Raw genomic sequence first — 19,797 nt, 5'->3', positions numbered from 1 at the left:
GGAGAGAATAGGTGAACTAGAAGATAAAGTTATGGAAAAAGAGGAAGCTGAGAGAAAGAGAGATAAAAAAATCCAGGAGTATGAAGGGAAAATTAGAGAACTAAGTGATACACTAAAAAGAAATAATATATGCATAATTGGTATCCCAGAGGAGGAAGAGAGAGGGAAAGGTGCTGAAGGGGTACTTGAAGAAATTATAGCTGAGAACTTCCGTGAACTGGGGAAGGAAAAAGGCATTGAAATCCAAGAGGCACAGAGAACTCCCTTCAGACGTAACTTGAATCGATCTTCTGCACGACATATCATAGTGAAACTGGCAAAATACAAGGATAAAATACAAGGATAAAGAGAAAACTCTGAAAGCAGCTAGGGATAAACGTACTCTAACATATAAAGGAAATGATGCATAGGGGCACTTGTACCCCAATGTTTATAGCAGCACTCTCAACAATAGCCAAATGATGGAAAGAGCCTAAATGTCCCATCAACTGATGAATGGATAAAGAAGTTGTGGTTTATATACACAATGGAATACTACGTGGCAATGAGAAAGAATGAAATATGGCCTTTTGTAGCAATGTGGATGGAACTGGAGAGTGTGATGCTAAGTGAAATAAGCCATATAGAGAAAGACAGATGCCATATGGATTCACTCTTATGTGAATCCTGAGAAACTTAACAGAAACCCATGGGGGAGGGGAAGGAAAAAAAAAAGAGGTTAGAGTGGGAGAGAGCCAAAGCATAAGAGACTGTTAAAAACTGAGAACAAACTGAGGGTTGATGGGGGGTGGGAGGGAGGGGTGGGTGGGTGATGGGTATTGAGGAGGGCACCTTTTGGGATGAGCACTGGGTGTTGTATGAAAACCAATTTGACAATAAATTTCATATATTAAAAAAAAAAAACAGAATAGAAGGAGAGATAAAGGTCTTCCCAAACAAACAAAAACTGAAGGAATTCATCACCACTAAACAAGCCCTAAGGAGATCCTAAGGGGGATTCTGTGAGTGAAGTGTTGCAAGGACCACAAAGTACCAGAGACATCACTACAAGCATGAAACCTACAGACCTCACAATGACTATAAACCCATATCTTTCTATAATAACACTGAATGTAAATGGACTAAATGCTCCAACCAAAAGACATAGGGTATCAGAATAGATAAAAAAAAAAACAAGACCCATCTATTTGCTGTCTACAAGAGACTCATTTTAGACCTGAGGACACCTTCTGATTGAAAGTGAGGGGATAGAGAACTATCTCTCATGCTATTGGAAGCCAAAAGAAAGTTGGAGTAGCCATACTTAGACAAACTAGACTTTAAAGGCTGTAACAAGAGATGAAGAAGGGTATTATATAATAATTACAGGGTCTATCCATCAGAAAGAGCTAGCAATTATAAATGTCTATGCGCCAAATACAGGGGCCCCCAAATATGTAAAAAAATCACAAGCATAAGCAGCCTTATTGATAAGAATGTGGTAATTGCACGGGGCTTTAATACTCCACTTACAACAATGGATACATCATCTAGACACAGAATCAGTAAACAAGGGCCCTGAATGATACATTGGATCAGATGGACTCAACAGATATATTTAGAACTCTGCATCCCAAAGCAACAGAATATACTTTATTCTCGAGTGCACATGGAACATTCTCCAAAATAGATCATATACTGGGTCATAAAAGAGCCCTTAATAAGTATAAAAGAATTGAGATCATACCATGCACACTTTCAGACCACAATGCTATGAAACTTGAAATCAACCACAGGAAAAAGTCTGGAAAACCTCCAAAAGTATGGAGGTTAAAGAACACCCTACTAAAGAATGAATGGGTCAACCAGGCAATTCGAGAAGAAATTAAAAAATAGATGGAAACAAATGAAAATGAAAATACAGCAATCCAAATGCTTTGGGGTGCAGCCAAGGCAGTCCTGAGAGGAAAATACATTGCAATCCGGGCCTATCTCAAGAAACAAGAAAAATCCCAAATACAAAATCTAACAGCACATCTAAAGGAAATAGAAGCAGAACAGCAAAGACACCCCAAGCCCAGCAGAAGAGGAGAAATAATAAAGATCAGAGCAGAAATAAACAATACAGAATCTAAAAACAAAAACAAAAACAAAAACAAAACAAAAAAACAAAAACAGTAGACCAGATCAATGAAACCAAGAGTTCGTTTTTTGAAAAAATAAACAAAATTGGTAAACCTCTACCAGGCTTCTCAAAAAGAAAAGGGAGAGGACCCAAATAGATAAAATCATGAATGAAAATGGAATTATTACAACCAATCCCTCAGAAATACAAGCAGTTATCAGGGAATACTATAAAAAATTATATGCCACCAAACTGGACAACCTGGAAGAAATGGGCAAATTCCTAAGCACCCACACACTTCCAAAACTCAAACAGGAAGAAATAGAAAACTTGAACAGACCCATAACCAGTAAAGAAATTGAATCAGTTATCAAAAATCTCCCAAAAAATAAGAGTCCAGGACCAGATGGCCTCCCTAGGGAATTCTGCCAGACATTTAGAACAGAGATAATACCTATCCTTCTCATGCTTTTCCAAAAAATTGAAAGGGAAGGAAAACTTTCAAAGTAATGAAGCCAGCATTACTTTGATTCCTAAACCAGAGACCCAGCAAAAAAAGAGAACTACAGGCCAATTTCCCTGAGAAATAGGGATGCAAAAATTCCCAATAAGATACTAGCCAATCGAATTCAACAGCATATAAAAAGAATTATTCACCATGATCAAGTGGGATTCATTCCTGGGCTGCAAGGCTGGTTCAACATTCACAAATCAATCAATGTGATACATCACATTAATAAAAGAAAAGAAAAGAACCATATGATCCTGTCAATCGATACAGAAAAAGCATTTGACAAAATTCAGCATCCTTTCTTAATAAAAACCCTCGAGAAAGTTGGGATAGAAGGAACATACTTAAACATCATAAAAGCCATTTATGAAAAGCCCACAGCTAACATCATCCTCAGTGGGGAAAAACTGAGAGCTTTCCCCCTGAGACCAGGAACACAACAGGGATGTCCACTCTCACGGCTGTTGTTTAACATAGTGTTGGAGGCTCTAGCATCAGCAATCAGACAACAAAAGGAAATCAGAGGCATCAAAATTGGCAAAGATGAAGTCAAGCTTTCACTTTTGCAGATGACATGATATTACACATGGAAAACCCGATAAACTCCACCAAAAGTCTGCTAGAACTGATACATGAATTCAGCAAAGTCGCAGGATACAAAATCAATGTACAGAAATTGGTTGCATTTTTTTTTAATTTTTTTTTAATGTTTACTTATTTTTGAGACAAAGAGAGACAGAGCGTGAACAGGGGAGGGGCAGAGAGAGAGGGAGACACAGAATCCGAAACAGGCTCCAGGCTCTGAGCTGTCAGCACAGAGCCCGATGAGTCTGGGGCTCAAACCCACAGACTGTGAGATCATGACCTGAGCCAAAGTCGGCCACTCAAGCGACTGAGCCACCCAGGCGCCCCAGTTGCATTCTTATACACTAATAATGAAGCAACAGAAAGACAAATAAAGAAACTGATTCCATTCACAATTGCACCAAGAATCATAAAATACCTAGGAATAAACCTAACCAAAGATGTAAAAGATCTGTATGCTGAAAACTATAGAAAGCTTATGAAGGAAATTGAAGAAGGTATAAAGAAATGGAAAAACATTCTGTGTTCATGGATGGGAAGAATAAATTTTGCTAAAATGTCAATACTACCCAAAGCTATGTACACATTCAGTGCAATCCCAATCAAAATTTCACCAGCATTCTTCTCCAAACTAGAACAAGCAATCCTAAAATTTCTACGGAACCACAAAAGACTCCAAATAGCCAAAGTAATTTTGAAGAAGAAGACCAAAGCGGGAGGCATCACAATCCCAGACTTCAAGCTATACTACAAAGTTGTAATCATTCAGACAGCATGGTATTGGCACAAGAACAGACACATAGACCAATGGAATAGAATAGAAACCCCAGAACTAGACCCACAAAAGGATGGCCAACTAATCTTTGACAAAGCAGGAAAGAACATCCAATGGAAAAAAGACAGTCTCTTTAACAAATGGTGCTGGGAGAACTGGACAGCAACATGCAGAAGAATGAAACTAGACCACTTTCTTACACCATTAAAAAAAAAAAAAAAAAAAAAAAAAAAAAAAAACCACCTCAAAATGGATAAAGGACCTGAATATGAGACAGGAAACCATCAAAACCCTAGAGGAGAAAGCAGGAAAAAACCTCTCTGACCTCAGCCGTTTCTTCCTTGACACATCCCCAAAGGCAAGGGAGTTAAAAGCAAAAATGAACTATTGGGACCTCATGAAGATAAAAAGTTTCTGCACTGCAAAGGAAAAAAATCAAAACTAAAAGGCAACCAAGGGAATGGGAAAAGATATTTGCAAATGACATATCGGACAAAGGGCTAGTATCCAAAACCTATAAAGAACTCACCAAACTCCACACCCGAAAAACAAAGAATCCAGTGAAGAAATGGGCAGAAAACTTGAATAGACACTTCTCTAAAGAAGACATCCAGATGGCCAACAGGCACATGAAAAGATGCTCAACGTCACTCCTCATCAGGGAAATACAAATCAAAACCAGACTGAGACACCACCTCACGCTGGTCAAAGTGGCTAAAATGAACAAATCAGGAGGCCTAGATACTGGCGAGGATGTGGAGAAACAGAAACCCTCTTGCACTGTTGGTGGGAATGTAAACTGGTGCAGCCGCTCTGGAAAACAGTGTGGAGGTTCCTCAAAAAATTAAAAATAGATCTACCCCATGACCCAGCCAATAGCACTGCTAGGAATTTACCCAAGGGATACAGGAGTGCTGATGCATAGGGGCACTTGTACCCCAATGTTTATAGCAGCACTTTCAACAATAGCCAAATGATGGAAAGAGCCTAAATGTCCATCAACTGATGAATGGATAAAGAAATTGTGGTTTATATACACAATGGAATACTACGTGGCAATGAGAAAGAATGAAATCTGGCCTTTTGTAGCAACGTAGATGGAACTGGAGAGTTGTTATGCTGAGTGAAATAAGTCCTACAGAGAAAGACAGATACCATATGTTTTCACTCTTATGTGGATCTTGAGAAACTTAACAGAAGACCATGGGGGGGGAAGGAAAAAGGAAAAAGTTAGAGAGGGAGGGAGCCAAACTATGAGATTGTTAAAATCTGAGAACAAACTGAGGGTTGATGGGGAGTGGGAGGGAGGGAAGGGTGGGTAATGGGTATTGAGGAGGGCACCTGTTGGGATGAGCACTGGGTGTTGTATGGAAACCAATTTGACAATAAATTTCATATTTAAAAAAAAAAGAAATCAAGTAGTGTAAGTCTTCTCTCTTCATAATTGTGTTGGCTTACTCTAGGTCCTTTGCATTGCTGTATGAATTTTATAATAGGTTTGTCAATTTCTACAAGAAAACGAAATACTGCCAATATTTTTATTAGAATTGCATTGAATATGTATATCATTTGAAGAGAATTGTCATATAAAAATATTGACTCTTCTAATCCATGAAAATGTTGTATTTCTCCATTTATTTAGGTCTTTAATTTCAGCAGTATTTTGTAGTTTTCAGTGTACATCTTTCTGTCAGATTTATCCCTAAGTATTTCACATATTTTATGCTGTTATAAGTGGTATTTTTTAAATTATAGGTTCTAATTGTTTGTTGCTAGTGAATAGAAATGCAGTTGCTAGTTGTATATCAATTTTATATCTCACAACCTTACAAAATCCCTTATTAGTTCAAATAGCTTTTTGGTAGAATCCATATAATTTTCCATATCTCTGATAATTTTATGTGTGATACAGAGTTGTACCTACCTTTTCACTCTAGATGTCTTTTATTTCCTTTTCTTGCCTTAAATTTGAAAATCAATCCATGTGATTCACCATATGATTATCTCAATGGATGTAGAAAATGCACTAGGCAAAAGCTAATGCATTCCTGATAGAAACTTTCAGTAAAGTAGGAACAGAGTAGAACCTGAAAAGACATCTATTTAAAAAAACCTATGAGCTAACATTTTACTGAGTGGTGAAAGATTGAATGTTTTTGTTTTTGTTTTTGTTTTTTTGATCAGGAAAAAGGCTGGGATGTCTGTTCATATCACTTTGTTAACCATTGAATTAGAAATCTAGCCAGACTAATAAGCAGTAACTCTCCATTCTTCCTTCCCTCAGTCCCTGGTTATCTCTGATTTATTTTCTAGTTCTGTGACTCTACCTACTCTAGGTACCTCATGTAAGTGGAAATATACAATATCTGTCCTTTTCTTTCAGGCTTCTTTTACTTAGTATAGTGTCTTTAAGGTTTATCCATGTTGTAGTATGTATCAGAGCTTCCTTCCTTTTATGGCTGAATAATATTCTGTTGTATCTGTATACCACATTTTGTGTATCCATTCATCTGTTGATAAACATTTGCATTGTTTCCACCTTATGGCTACTGTGAATAGTGCTGCTATGAACATGTACTTATTGACCATTTATATATCTTTAGAGAATTGTATTTTCAAGTCCTTTGCCCATGTTTTAATTGGATTGTTCATTTTTATTGTTGTTGACTTATAGTAGTTCTGGATATTAAATTGTTACCAGATATATGTTTGCAAATATTTTTCTTCCATTCTGTGAATTGTCTTTTCACTCTAAATAGTGTCTTTTGATGCACAAAAGTTTTTAATTTTGCTGGTGCCTAACTTATCTATTTTTTTTTTCTTTTTAATGCCTATGCTTTGTCATACTGAAGAAATCACTGCCTAATCCAAGGTCATGAAAATTTTCACCCATATATTTTTTAATTAATTTATTTATTTATTTTATATATGTTTTTAAATTTATATCCAAGTTAGCATATAGTGCAACAATAATTTCAGGAGTAGATTCCTTAATGCCCCTTACCCATTTAGCCCATCCCCCCCACCCACAACCCCTCCAGCAACCCTCTGTTTGTTCTCTATATTTAAGAATCTCTTATGTTTTGTCCCCCTCCCTGTTTTTATATTGTTTTTGCTTCCTTTCCCTTATGTTCATCTGTTTTGTATCTTAAATTCCTCAAATGAGTGAAGTCATATGATACTTGTCTTTTTCTGACTAATTTTGCTTACCATAATACCCTCTAGTTCCATCCATGCAGTTGCAAATGGCAATATTTCATTGTTTTATTTTTTAAATTTTTTTAAATTTTTTTTTTTAATTTTTGAGACAGAGCATGAGCAGGGGAGGGGCAGAGAGAGAGGGAGACACAGAATCTGAAGCAGGCTCCAGGCTCTGAGCTGTCAGCACAGAGCCCAACGTGGGGCTCAAACTCACGGACTGCGAGATCATGACCTGAGCTGAAGTTGTTCAGTTAACTGACTGAGGCACCCAGGCGCCCCAACATTTCATTCTTTTTGATTGCTGAGTAATACTCCATGGTATATACCGCATCTTCTTTATCCATTCATCCATCGATGGGCTCTTTCCATACTTTGGCTATTGTTGATAGCACTGCTTATAAACATTAGGGTGCATGTGCCCCTTGGAAACAGCACCTGTATCCCTTGAATAAATATCTAGTAGTGCAATTGCTGGTTCCTAGGGTAGTTCTATTTTTAACTTTTTGAGAAACCTCCACACTGTTTTCCAGAGTGGCTGCACCAGCTTGCATTCCCACCAGCAGTGCAAAAGAGATCCTCTTTCTCCACATCCTCGCCAACATCTATTGTTGCCTGAGTTGTTAATGTTAGCCATTCTGACAGGTGTGAGGTGGTATCTCATTGTGGTTTTGATTCGTATTTCCCTGGTGATGAGTGATGTTGAGCATTTTTTCATGTGTTGGTTGGCCATCTGGATGTCTTCTTTGGAGAAGTGTGTATTCATTTCTTTTACCCATTTCTTCACTGGATTATTTGTTTTTTGGGTGTTGAGTTTGATAAGTTCTTTATAGATATTGTACCCTAACCCTTTATCTAATATGTCGTTTGCACATATCTTATCCCATTCTGTTGGTTGCCTTTTAGTTTTGCTGATTGTTTCCTTTGCTGTGCAGAAGGTTTTATTTTGATGAGGTCCCAATAGTTCATTTTTGCTTTTGTTTCCCCTTGACTCTGGAGACGTGTTGAGTAAGAAGTTGCTGCGGCCGAGGTCAAAGAGATTTTTGCCTGCTTTCTCCTCGAGGATTTTGATGGCTTCCTTTCTTACGTCTAGGTCTTTCATCCATTTTGAGTTTATTTTTGTGTATGGTATAAGAAAGTGGTCCAGGTTCATTCTTCTGCATGTCTCTGTCCAGTTTTCCCAGCACCACTTGCTGAAGAGACTGTCTTTATTCCAGTGGATATTCTTTCCTGCATTGTCAAAGATTAGTTGGCCAAACTTTTGTGGGTCCATTTCTGGGTTCTCTGTTCTGTTCCATTGATCTGAATATCTGTTTTTGTGCCAGTACCATACTGTCTTGATGATTACAGCTTTGTAGTACAGCTTGAATTCCAGGATTGTGATGCCTTCAGCTTTCATTTTCTTTTTCAAGATTACTTTTGGCTATTCAGTGTCTTATCTGGTTCCATACAAATTTTAGGATTGTTTGTTCTACCTCTGTGAAGAATGCTGGTGTTGTTTTGATAGGGATTGCTCACCTATATTTTCTTATAAAATTTCATAGCTTTAATTCTTTAGTTTTAGGTCTTTGATCCATTTTGAGTTGATTTTTTATATAGTATAAAGTCAGAGCCCAACTTCATTCTTTTGTAGCTTTCCCAGCACCATTCATTGAAAAGACTGTCCTTTCTCCTTTGGATGATCTTGACACTCTTGTCAAAAATCAATTTATCTTATATGTGAGAGTTTATTTCTGAGCTCTCTACTCTGTTGCATGGGTCCAGATATGTATCCTCTGCTAGTACTACAATGGTTTTTATTTTATCATCATCATCATCATCATCATCATCATCATTTGAAGTATAATTAGCATGCAGTGTTATATTAGTTTCAGGTATACAATATAATGATTCAGTAATTCTATACATTACTCAGTGTTCATCACAGTATTACTCTTAATCCCCTTTATCTATTTCAGCCATCTCCCCTAGCAACCACCAATTTGTTCTCTGTAAATAAGTCTGTTTTTTGGTCTTTCCTTTGTTGGTTTGTTTTGTTCCTTAGATTCCACATATGAATGAAACCATATGGTATTTGTCCTTTCTCTAACTTATTTCACTTAGCATTATACCATCTAGGTCCATCCATATTGATGTAGATGGCAAGGTAACATTCTTTTGTATGGCTGAGTAATATTCCATTGTTTATAAGAATAGGTAAAGTACTACAGTGTTTTGATTACTATAGCTTTGTAGTAAGTTTGGAAATCAGGAAATGTCAGTCCTCTGACTTTGTTATTTTTCAAGATTGCTTTGGCTGCTGTTTTGGCTATTTGGGGTCCTTTGAGTTTCCATATGAATTTTAGAATGGATTGTTCTAATTGTTTAGAATGGATTGTTTCTTTAAAAAATGTCATTGGTATGCACTCAGTTGTTTCTTAAAGAGATTTAAACAATAAGAAAAAAATGTCTGTTAATTTACCCACGGAGCTCTCATTTCCAGTTCTCCTTTGTGTAGATCCAGATTTCCATCTGGTTGGTACTGTGGGTACTTCTCCCTAAAGGACTTCCTTTAGCTTTTCCTCGATACACATGCTGGTGATTAATTCTTTCACCCTTTGTATATCTGAAAAAGTCTTTATTTCATCTCCAATTGAAAGGTAATTTTACCTTTGATAAAACTTTTGGTTGACATGTTGTTTTTTTTTCAGTGCTTTAAAAGATGTTGCTTCACTATCTTATCACTTGCACTGTTTCTGAGACAACTGCTTTCATTCTTAATTTGTTCCCCAGTACATATTATGTCTTTGATTTCTTTTAAGATTTTTCTTTTTATTATTAATTTTGTGCAGTTTGGTTATGATGTGCCTGGGTGTAGCTTCCTTTGTGTTTTTTTTTTTTTCACCTGGTATTCATGTAGATTCTTAGATCTGTGGCTTTATAGTCTTTATCAAATTCAGAAAACTTTTGGCCATCATTTCCTAAAATAAGCTTTCTCCCCCCACCCCTGCACCCTACTCCCAGACTCAAATTATACTTACACCATACTGCCAAAAGTTATCCCATAGATGACTTTCCATTTCCCTACCTCACTTGGGTCCAAAATAAAATCTTCTGGGACTCTAGGTTACCAAAATGGATAATCTAACTTGTCAGGTTCCATGCTACCTCATCATTTACAGCTCTAATTTTTCAGTTTTTTATTTCTGGTACCCAGGTATTTCTCTTTCTTTGTTTCTTTCTTTCTCACATGCTGAGTAATACTTTTTAAAAATTTTGTTACATTTTCTCTATCATCTTTAAGTATTTATATTGAGAGAATTTCAAGGTATCTTGGTCCATATCTCTTCAGGGATACATACCAGAGCCATCTCCCTATTTACAAGGTTTTACTCAACAGAGCAAAGAGCAAGGTATATGTTCTGACCTGGGCATTCAGAAGAAGAGATAAATAATATATGTATGTACATATTTGTGTATGTATTTGGTAAGTATTTGAAACAAGCCTAACCACTATAGCCTACTTCAATTTGATAATTCAGAACTTTGCATTAGCCTTTGGGGATTAACTGATGATTACCAATTTTAAACACTACAGAGGAGTAACAAGTTACATCTAAATTCCATTTCGGATTAAGTAGCTCATTTAGGAACCATTTGACAGCTCAGAATGTTTTCATTATTTTTAATGGTTTATAGGGAAGTCTGACTCAATGGCTACTGTCTCAGAGAACTATACCAAGCCACCTAGTCTGACACAGTGAGAAAAAAACATAGGCTTTGGGGTGAGAAAGGTTTTTAAATCTTTTAAACATAGGTTTAAATTCTAACTCTTGTACTTCTTAACAAGTCACCCTATTACTCAGAATTAAAAAAATACATGTAAATAAAAATTACTAGTTTGAAGAATACTTAGAGACTCCAGAACTTGAGGTGTAGAACTGTTTGAGCACTGGTAATTCCATTCATTCATCTAACAAATGTGTATTTAATGCTTGCCATATGTAAGATAATACGCTAGATGCCATAGGAAATACAAAGACATATCAAATGGAGTCTTTTCCCTCTGGGAGCTTAACAGCTGAGGTAGGAAACAGTAAAAAAACATACAAATGAGTGTAGCACAAAGCAGTATGAGAGCACTGACAAGTATGCTGTAGATGAAAGGCTTCAGTGGAGGCTATCACTTAGTTCTGAGCAATCCCACTTCACATTTTGGTGTGATAAAGAGTATTTTAATACCCAGTAGCCCAAGCTCTAGCCCAAGCAGCACCTGAAACCAGTTCCTGAACCAGCTGTTCTACTTCCACACAATATACATGTATTTCTCATCACTTTGTGCAATGTGCCCACTCAGATTTAGCACAGGGAGTCTCCGCAAGGACTATATTTGTAGGGTAGAGGAGAAGTTCCAGGAGGCTCATGTATAGATATGAGAACAAATTAGTGCATGATATGTTAATCACACCTGGAATTTTCCTTTAAAAAAATCTAATCATATAGAATAATATGGGGGAGATGCCTAAGCAGTGTTCTTTAAACATCCAAATTGGAGATGATAGTGAACAGGGCAGTTAGAGAAGCAAATATAAAATCCATAAGACAGAAAAGAAGAAATGATAGCCATTCACAAGCAACTACCAAACACGTAAGAAGTTCTGACCATGATAAGTTTAGAAAAATTCATGCTGAGCCACATGCCTGATCTGGCCTTTCTGTCTGATAGTCCAGGAGGGCTGTGAGCAAGGAAAAGAGCATTGGTTTGTAGCAGACAGGAGAGAAGAAGCTGTCAGGAGACCTGGATTCAAGTCTAAGTTCTGCCACTGACTTAATGGGTAGTCTTGTATGAATCCTCTATCCTCATGTGATTTTAGTTTCTCCATCTATATAGTGGCTCTTTTGTACATGTTGTTCTCTTATATTTCTTTTTTTCTGTAATTTTTTTAATGTTTATTCATTTTAAAGAAACAGAGAGAGACAGAGCACAAGCAGGGGAGGGGGCACAGAGAGAAAGGGAAACACAGAATCCAAAGCAGGTTGCAGGCTCTGAGCTGTCAGCACAAAGCCTGATGCGGGGCTCAAACTCACAAACTGTAAGATCATGATCTGAGCTGAAGTCAGACACTTAACCAACTGAGCCACCCAGGCGCCCTCTTATATTTCTATAAAAAGCTGGTAGGATTTTTAATGATAGAGCTAATGGAGCAGAACTATTCCAGGTAGAAAGAGAGTGACATTATTTAAGGAATAAAAGTAAAATAATGCAAAACTTGAACACCGAACTCTTCACAAAAAAATGATGAAGGTGATCCAAGCAAGCAAGATTATCTGTGTCTTCCCCTATTAAACTATGGCCTGCGTCTGCATCCTCAGTGCTGATGTGATGCCTAATACAAAAAGGAGGGTACAGGGAAGAGAAGGAAGCAAGTTAGCTGGTGCAGGAAGTCCTCTCATAACAGGTGCCACATTTTGTGGCAGAGATCCCTATATTTAATGGCCTTTCATATCTGCAACAGTCTGTTTTAAAACAGAGCTGTTTACTTAGAATGCTTTTATTACGAACTATATTTGTGCTCAAAGGGCTTCCAGCTGTGGTAGCTTTTAGAAGGTCCCTTTGTTGTCTGTACATAGTGTCATAATAGGTCATTTCTGCCCAGCCAGTTGATTTCATTGAGTCAGGTAGGGTTGCATTTTTGTTAAGCTATTCTCTTCCTCCTTAATTTTTACTGCAGACAATAAATATTTTGTGCCTGGAAAGATAGTTTTTTTATTCAACAGATGCTTATTAAACACCTCCCAAAAACTACACAATGTGTGAAACACTTGGAATATAGAGGTGTGTAATATAGATAAGGACCCTGCCTTTATGATGCTTACAGTGCCATAGGGGGATCTCACATTAAGGAAATGATTATATGATAATTAATTGTCATTGTGATAAAAGTTTTAAAGGGACAGTACAGAATGTTACAAGAGAAACCTAAACTAGAGGAGTGGGATCAAGAAAGTAATGTAAAATTAAAAATTTAAACATCTTAAGTATTTCCCCATTTGAAATATAGAAAGATAAGTTACTCCCATAGGTTATATTAAGTATATTGGGGATTTCTGAAAGGTAGACTTGTCCACAGAGGCATAAAAGCCTTAGAAATTCAATCTTTTAATATAATAAATAACGGGAAAGGGAGACAGAAGCAAAAACACATAGCTTGCTACTGGCCAGGATTGGATTTGAATACAGATCTGCTAATCTTCCCATTACCTCTCCTCAGTGACTTATAAAATAAAGACATTATATATCAAATATAGATCTTGGCTAAATGAACTATTAAGTGGCCACTGTGTACAAACTTGGATATGGAGTGGAGGAGGAGTTCACAGAGTAATGAATTAGGGAAATGCTAATATAAACAGAAATGCGCAAAATATAATTATCAGGCTGATTGTATCTGGTCGTAGTAAAACCTAGTATATATACCAAAGTGGGAAATACCCAGCTGGAATTAGTGAAAATATATTTAAAGATGTATGCTGTTTCTCTAAAGTATGAATACTAATTGCTTAGTACAAGTCTCCAAGTGGAAGTGTTTAAAACCCATTTTTATTCATGTGTAATATTATATGACATGTAAATTATCCCTGAATGCTTCACAGCCTGAGTGATCTCTCAGGTTAAATATTGTTCCTGATATAAATCACCTAGCATACCCTTTCATCATAGATAGTATAGCAATTAGCTTTAGCCAGCAAGTTATAATTATTTCAAATTTTTTATTTAAAAGATTGGGAATCAGTGAAATGTTACTATTTATATCAGAGATTTTGGAATTAGCTGAATCATTGAAACTAAAAGGAGATTGAGGCTTCAGAGAGAAGGCCAGTCTTAAATGGGTATCAGTGAGAGCACCTAAGTATATATTGAATTGGGAAGACAAAACATTAGAAAGTGTTAAGTTCAACCATATGAGATTTCCATTTTCAGAGGTCAAAAACATTCAGATATTGGTGACTTTATATGATTCATTCAGCTATGACACAAAATGGCCAAAAAGGGAACCTATATTCTAATGTCAACAGGTGTGGGTATTTATTAAATTTAAGTACATGTAGAAATTCTGGTAGTTGAATTAACTTTTAATTTCATATGAAGTAATTTAAATGTAGGCAGATGCACAATCACTTCAGAAGCTAAAAATGTTTTAAAGGATCTTCAACTTGGATAACTGCTTAAGTCATCCACACTTGATGAGTGTGAATGTTGTTGGAAGCACTGAGTTCGATAACCAAGCTTTAGTGGTGTAGTGTGGACTGTAGTTAACCAGGGTATTTTGCTTTCAGCTTCTTCTCATGCTGACCAGAGGATTACTTTCTAGTCCTTTACTCTCTCCCAGTCCTTAGCCTCAGTGGTGACAACTCCAAGTTTATCTTTAAAAAATCAGGAGAAAAGGGGAAGGGAACTAATCATTGTGAAAATGAAATGTCAAGTGCTTTGCAAGACCGTTTATATGTTATTATATTTGAGTCTCGCAACAACCCTATGAAACAAATGCTATTTCTATTTTATAATTGAAGAAACTGAGATCCAGAGAGGTTAAATAACTTGCTCAAGGTCACACAGTTTATAAGTGGTAGAGCTAGGCTTCAAACATTCTTATTTCACCATCTACTGTGCTATTATTCTTCTTGTTTGCTCATTTCTATCCTATACACTTTAAAGTGCCTTATTTAATTCTAATAAATTTACACAGGACTAAGACAAGATGATCATCATTGTTTTCTTCTATTAAAAAAAAGGAATATGGTAAAAGACATTTAAGTCTTTTCCTTTCTTTTAAGGATGAACGTGAAGCCAGAGAAAATGTGAAAAGAGAGCAAGATGAAGCCTATCGCCTTTCACTTGAGGCTGACAGAGCCAAGGTAGGTTTGGTCAAGGGGCTTCTGAGACAAAGAATTCAATCCTAAATAGTCTTTTATTATTTATTTAAGTGCCAGCCCTTTTATCATCTTAATACATAAGAATGTTAGATTTGCAATGGAGAAAGCTAGATTCAGTTAACAGAATATAATTCTACCCGTGGCTTTTGAAGCATGATTCATTTTGACAACACAAAGTTTTTTAACACTCATGAAAAATGAAAACAAAAGTAGGCCTAATATTTATTTTACTTGTTTTTTAACCAGTCTGTAGTAAAAACTCAGCAATGTTTAAACCACTGATTTATTTAATACTTCTTGAGTACCTGCTTCTGTACTGAGTATTGAAGGAGGGAAAAGAAAATAAGCCACAATTTCTACCCTCAAAAGACTCACAATGTGGTGTAGAATAGATTAACTCAAGAACATAGTTAGCTATAACACTTAGGCAAGGATCATAAAAGTCATAAAGGAAGCACTGAGTTCTGTGAGAGATTAGGAAACAAGAGTTTCAGTGGAAAGTTTTTTTCTAGCTTTTTTTGGAGAGCTAATAAGTGGAAATCTGCTTAGGGAGAGTTTCATGGAAGAGGTTAAAAATGTGAACTGAATAGAGAAAAAGGGTAGGAGACAAGAGGTGGTATATGCTAGCAGCAAGGAGCCAGAAAGCATGGGTGCATGATAGAAGCTAATGCAGATAGAGCCTGATATTTGGGTATAGGAGAGATAGCAGAAAAGACCAGAAAAGAAGACCAGAGAAAGGTCTTCCGAAGAATCTTGAATGCCACACTCCCGGAGCTGAACAGGTGTTTATATGGGTACTCAACATGATCAGAGAGCTATACTTTATTGTTCCTTCCATTTCCACTCTTGTTCCAGAGAGAAACACTTCTATTATGACGGTGCTGGGCATGAGCTCTCTTCCCCCTCCATCCCCCGCCTTTTTAAGTAAACTAGTGTTTATTGAGTGCTGGCTCCCTTTCTCTTTTATTGACAGAGGGAAGCTCATGAGAGAGAGATGGCAGAACAGTTTCGTTTGGAGCAGATTCGCAAAGAACAAGAAGAGGAACGTGAGGTAGGGGATAATTTCAAGTAAAGTTATTCAAAAGCTAGGTTTATTTTCACTGCATTTGATATTGAAGCTATTAATATTTCTTATAACGTCTTTCCACTTTCCCCAGACCCATTTCAGTATGGAAGACCTAACCTTTCCTTGAAAGAATCATTCCTACTCTATTGTATGGAACTCTTAGAAAACTTGACCTTATACTAGTTTCATGCTTTTCTGTTCTTTTCAAGAAATTCCTTTCCCTTTTTTTACATGACAAATGCTCCCATCCTTCCTGGATATTGTCTCACCCCAAGAATACAAAACTGTATTTTCGGCCCCCTTCCCAGTCTTCACTTTCCCCACCAAAAGACATGTGAGTTACTTCTGTGATATCTTCATTGGGCCCCTAAATATGGGAAATCCATTTAGCATGGCTTATTCCCCTCTCCCCAAGTTCCTGTCATATGCATAACAATATAGAGAATTTTTCACTTACTCATCTTGCAAATATTTTTTGAATACTTAGTACATGCCAAAAATCTGATCAGGACTAGGGATAGAGACATGGGTCATCCCCGCCAGGAGCTCATAGTCTTGTAAAAATAGAATTACAAAACTATGTGTAAAAGCTATAATAGAGATGTGCCTAGAGTGCAGTGGGAACAAAGAGAAGGAAGGGATATCAAATGATTTCCTAGGATGGGTTCACAAAGAAGGACTTTTGAAACTTTTTCTAGACATGGGATTAACAGCAAGATTTACTTATAAAAAGAAGTCATCTAACAAGTGATGGAAAGGCCTGGAAGGCTCTAACTTGGGCTAAGGAAAACTCCAACTCGTTCCTGGTCAGAGGATGTCATTTCATACTTATTCAATAAATGTTTTTTGAACAAGAATTATGCTAAGCACTGAAAAAGAAACAAAAGATAATAAAACAGTTTCTACAAGAAATTGCATCTGGTAGGGAAGATACGACATGTCTACAAGGAACAGCAAATCAAGGGAAAACCATGCTAAATAACATAGAAGTATACTTAGAGAGTTCATTAGCAAAGTAAAATCTTTCACAGCTTTGAGAATCAGACTACACTATAGAAGAAGTGATATTCAAGCCACGTCTTAAAAGATGTGTAATCTTTCACTGTTTGGAAATCAAAGTTTATTCATATTCAAACACATTATTGAGTGCCTATCACATACATGCAAAATACGATGTCTGCCAAACCCTAGTCTGTGTACACTGAAAACTCTCAATAATGGAAGGTAGATTTATTGAGCATCTTCCGTGTATCAAATACTTTTCTAGCGGCCTTACATATGCTTACTCATTGACCATTAAAATAAGCTGCAAGCTTAGAGATTTTTCTTTACAAATGAGAAAACTAAAGCTCTTTGAGAAGTCACACAAAGAAATGGAAAAGCTGCAATGCCTGGGTGGCTCAGTCAGTTAAGCGTCTGACTCTTGATTTCAGCTTAGGTCATGATCTCACGGTTCAGAAGTTCAAGCCCTGCACCAGGCTCTGTGCTGACAGAGCAAAGCCTGCTTGGGATTCTCTCTCTCCCTCTCTCTCTGCCCCTTTCCTGTTCGTGCATTAAAAAAAAAAGAAATTGAAATATAGCTGAGATTCTCACCAAGTCTTTATGACTCCAAAGCTCATGCTGTTTCACTTACTTCATTCCAATACAAAGTCATACATCATTGCATGTGTCTATAGGAATCATGTTTGCAATGTTTCACAGAAGTTAAGAAACAGATTTGTCACTATGCTTTTAGGCTATTTCAAGAAACAGTTTGAAAATTTAGGACTCTCATTTTTGATGCTCTTTCACAGTGCACACACTCTCACAATAGTATATCTTAAAACCATATACTTGCTAAAGGTCAGGTGTACACATGTTCTGGATCTAGAGCTTAGTAGTACATTTACTTTCTTCTGATGATTTATTTTATTTACCCCACGCTAAAATCTGTTCTCTCTCCCAATGTAGATAAAGCCTGTCCTCTCACAGAAGACCCCATAAACATCCTTTACATACTTCAATATCTATGTTCTGGCTACAAGTATGTGAGAGGATGGAACACTCTATTTTGCAACTAGTCATTATTGCACTTATCCATGAGTGTACTCCCAAAAAACCAAGTTCGGGTAATACTCCATACTTTACCCACCCTCCCCAGAGAGTCACAGTTAAAGGCTCTTATAAACCCCACCATTAAAGAACTCTTTATCTTCTGTGTATCTTAATTTACTTAAGTCTTATCCAAATTTATTTGACCCTTTTTTTTCATGGAGCACCAATTAACATATTTCAGCACACTCATGTACAGCAAACAACTCCTTGGGAAAGGTGGTTTTATTGTGCAACCTCTAAAGAAACTGAGACCCAGGAAGATTATACAGTTTCCCTATGGTCACCAAACTGGTTGGACACATAATCTGGACTAGAAGCCCAGTCACCTGACTTTTTACAGTAATACTGCCTCTCCTTCTAACCAGAAATCCTAACCTGTATAATTGTATTGAGAAACAAGAATGGTTTTATTATTTTAATTATCTCTAGTATTTCAAAATCTTTTGGAAAGATGAAGTATTAAATAGTCAAATCACCTTGGTTACAGTGAAATTCCTTAGTAGTTGGTCTCATTTTGCTGTGTGGTACCTGTTGTGGTGAAATCAGCAAAATCTAGGAAGACATTCTTATCTGGCCTTTGACCATGATAAGGAGAAAGGCTCTAAAGCTATTCTCAAAGGACAAAAAAAAACCTCCCATATTTTACCAATTTATATATTTTACGTGTTCCTTCCAAAATGAGTTTCAAGTATTTTACATAAATATGTGCAATTCAAATGGATTAAGGAAGAAAGAAAAGATACAATAATCAGGACAAAGGAAAATAAAGCCAAAAGTAAGATTAACATTTTGACCAAAGACAATCCAGCATACCCACCTGCTCAGGATGAACCAAAAATTTGTTCGGTGCTTTTCTTGGGCTAAAATGATTGTTTACAAGTTTCACTTAATCTATTACATCAGGTAAAGACCAGTTTATCAAAAGATGCCCAGATTTTTCAAGCACTAAGACCTTAGAGCAATGCTTCTTATGATTTCCTTCAAGAGAAAACTGTGCAGGGACACCTGGGTGGCTCTGTCAGTTAAGCATCCAACTCTTGATTTTGGCTCAGGTCATGGTCTCACGGTTCGTGGGATTGAGCCCCACATTTGGCTGTGTGCTGATAGCACAGAGCCTGCTTCGGATTCTCTCCCCATCTCTCCCTGCCCCTCCCCTCACCTCAAAAATAAATAAACTTAAAAAAATGTTTTTAAAAAAAAGAAGAGGGGCACCTGGGTGGTTCAGTCATTAAGCATCTGACCGGCTCAGGTCACGATCTCACCATTCATGGTTCAAGTCCCACATCGGGTGAGCTCCAGTCCTGCTTCAGGTGAGCTCCAACCTCACTTTGGGTGAGCTCAAGCCCCACTTTGGGTGAGCTCGAGCCCTGCATTGGGTGAGCTCAAGTCCTGCATCAGGTGAGCACGAGCCCCACTTCGGATAAGCTCTGCTTTTCTCTCCCTCTCTCTTTCTGTCCCTCTCTCCCCCTCTGCCACTCACTTGCTTGTACCCTGTCTCTCTCTCTCAAAAAAGAAAAAAAGGGGGGAAGGGGGGAACTGCAATATGGTGA

The 19,797-nt window shown here is 37.1% G+C and overlaps 1 protein-coding gene across 4 annotated transcripts in view; it reads left to right on the top strand.

The window, feature by feature from the left end:
- Positions 1 to 19,797, top strand: part of FAF1 (Fas associated factor 1) — a 514,293-nt gene that overhangs the window by 442,329 nt on the left and 52,167 nt on the right. For all 4 annotated transcript variants that reach the window (XM_042951186.1, XM_042951190.1, XM_042951187.1 and 1 more), the window contains 2 exons: positions 14,989 to 15,069; positions 16,061 to 16,138. In XM_042951186.1, coding sequence (XP_042807120.1) covers positions 14,989 to 15,069; positions 16,061 to 16,138 — 159 coding nt within the window. The remainder of the gene's footprint in view (positions 1 to 14,988; positions 15,070 to 16,060; positions 16,139 to 19,797) is intronic.

The sequence above is a fragment of the Panthera leo genome, chromosome C1 (assembly GCF_018350215.1).
Source record: "Panthera leo isolate Ple1 chromosome C1, P.leo_Ple1_pat1.1, whole genome shotgun sequence".
Taxonomy (NCBI): domain Eukaryota; kingdom Metazoa; phylum Chordata; class Mammalia; order Carnivora; family Felidae; genus Panthera; species Panthera leo.
This window is presented reverse-complemented; position numbering and strand designations above follow the sequence as displayed.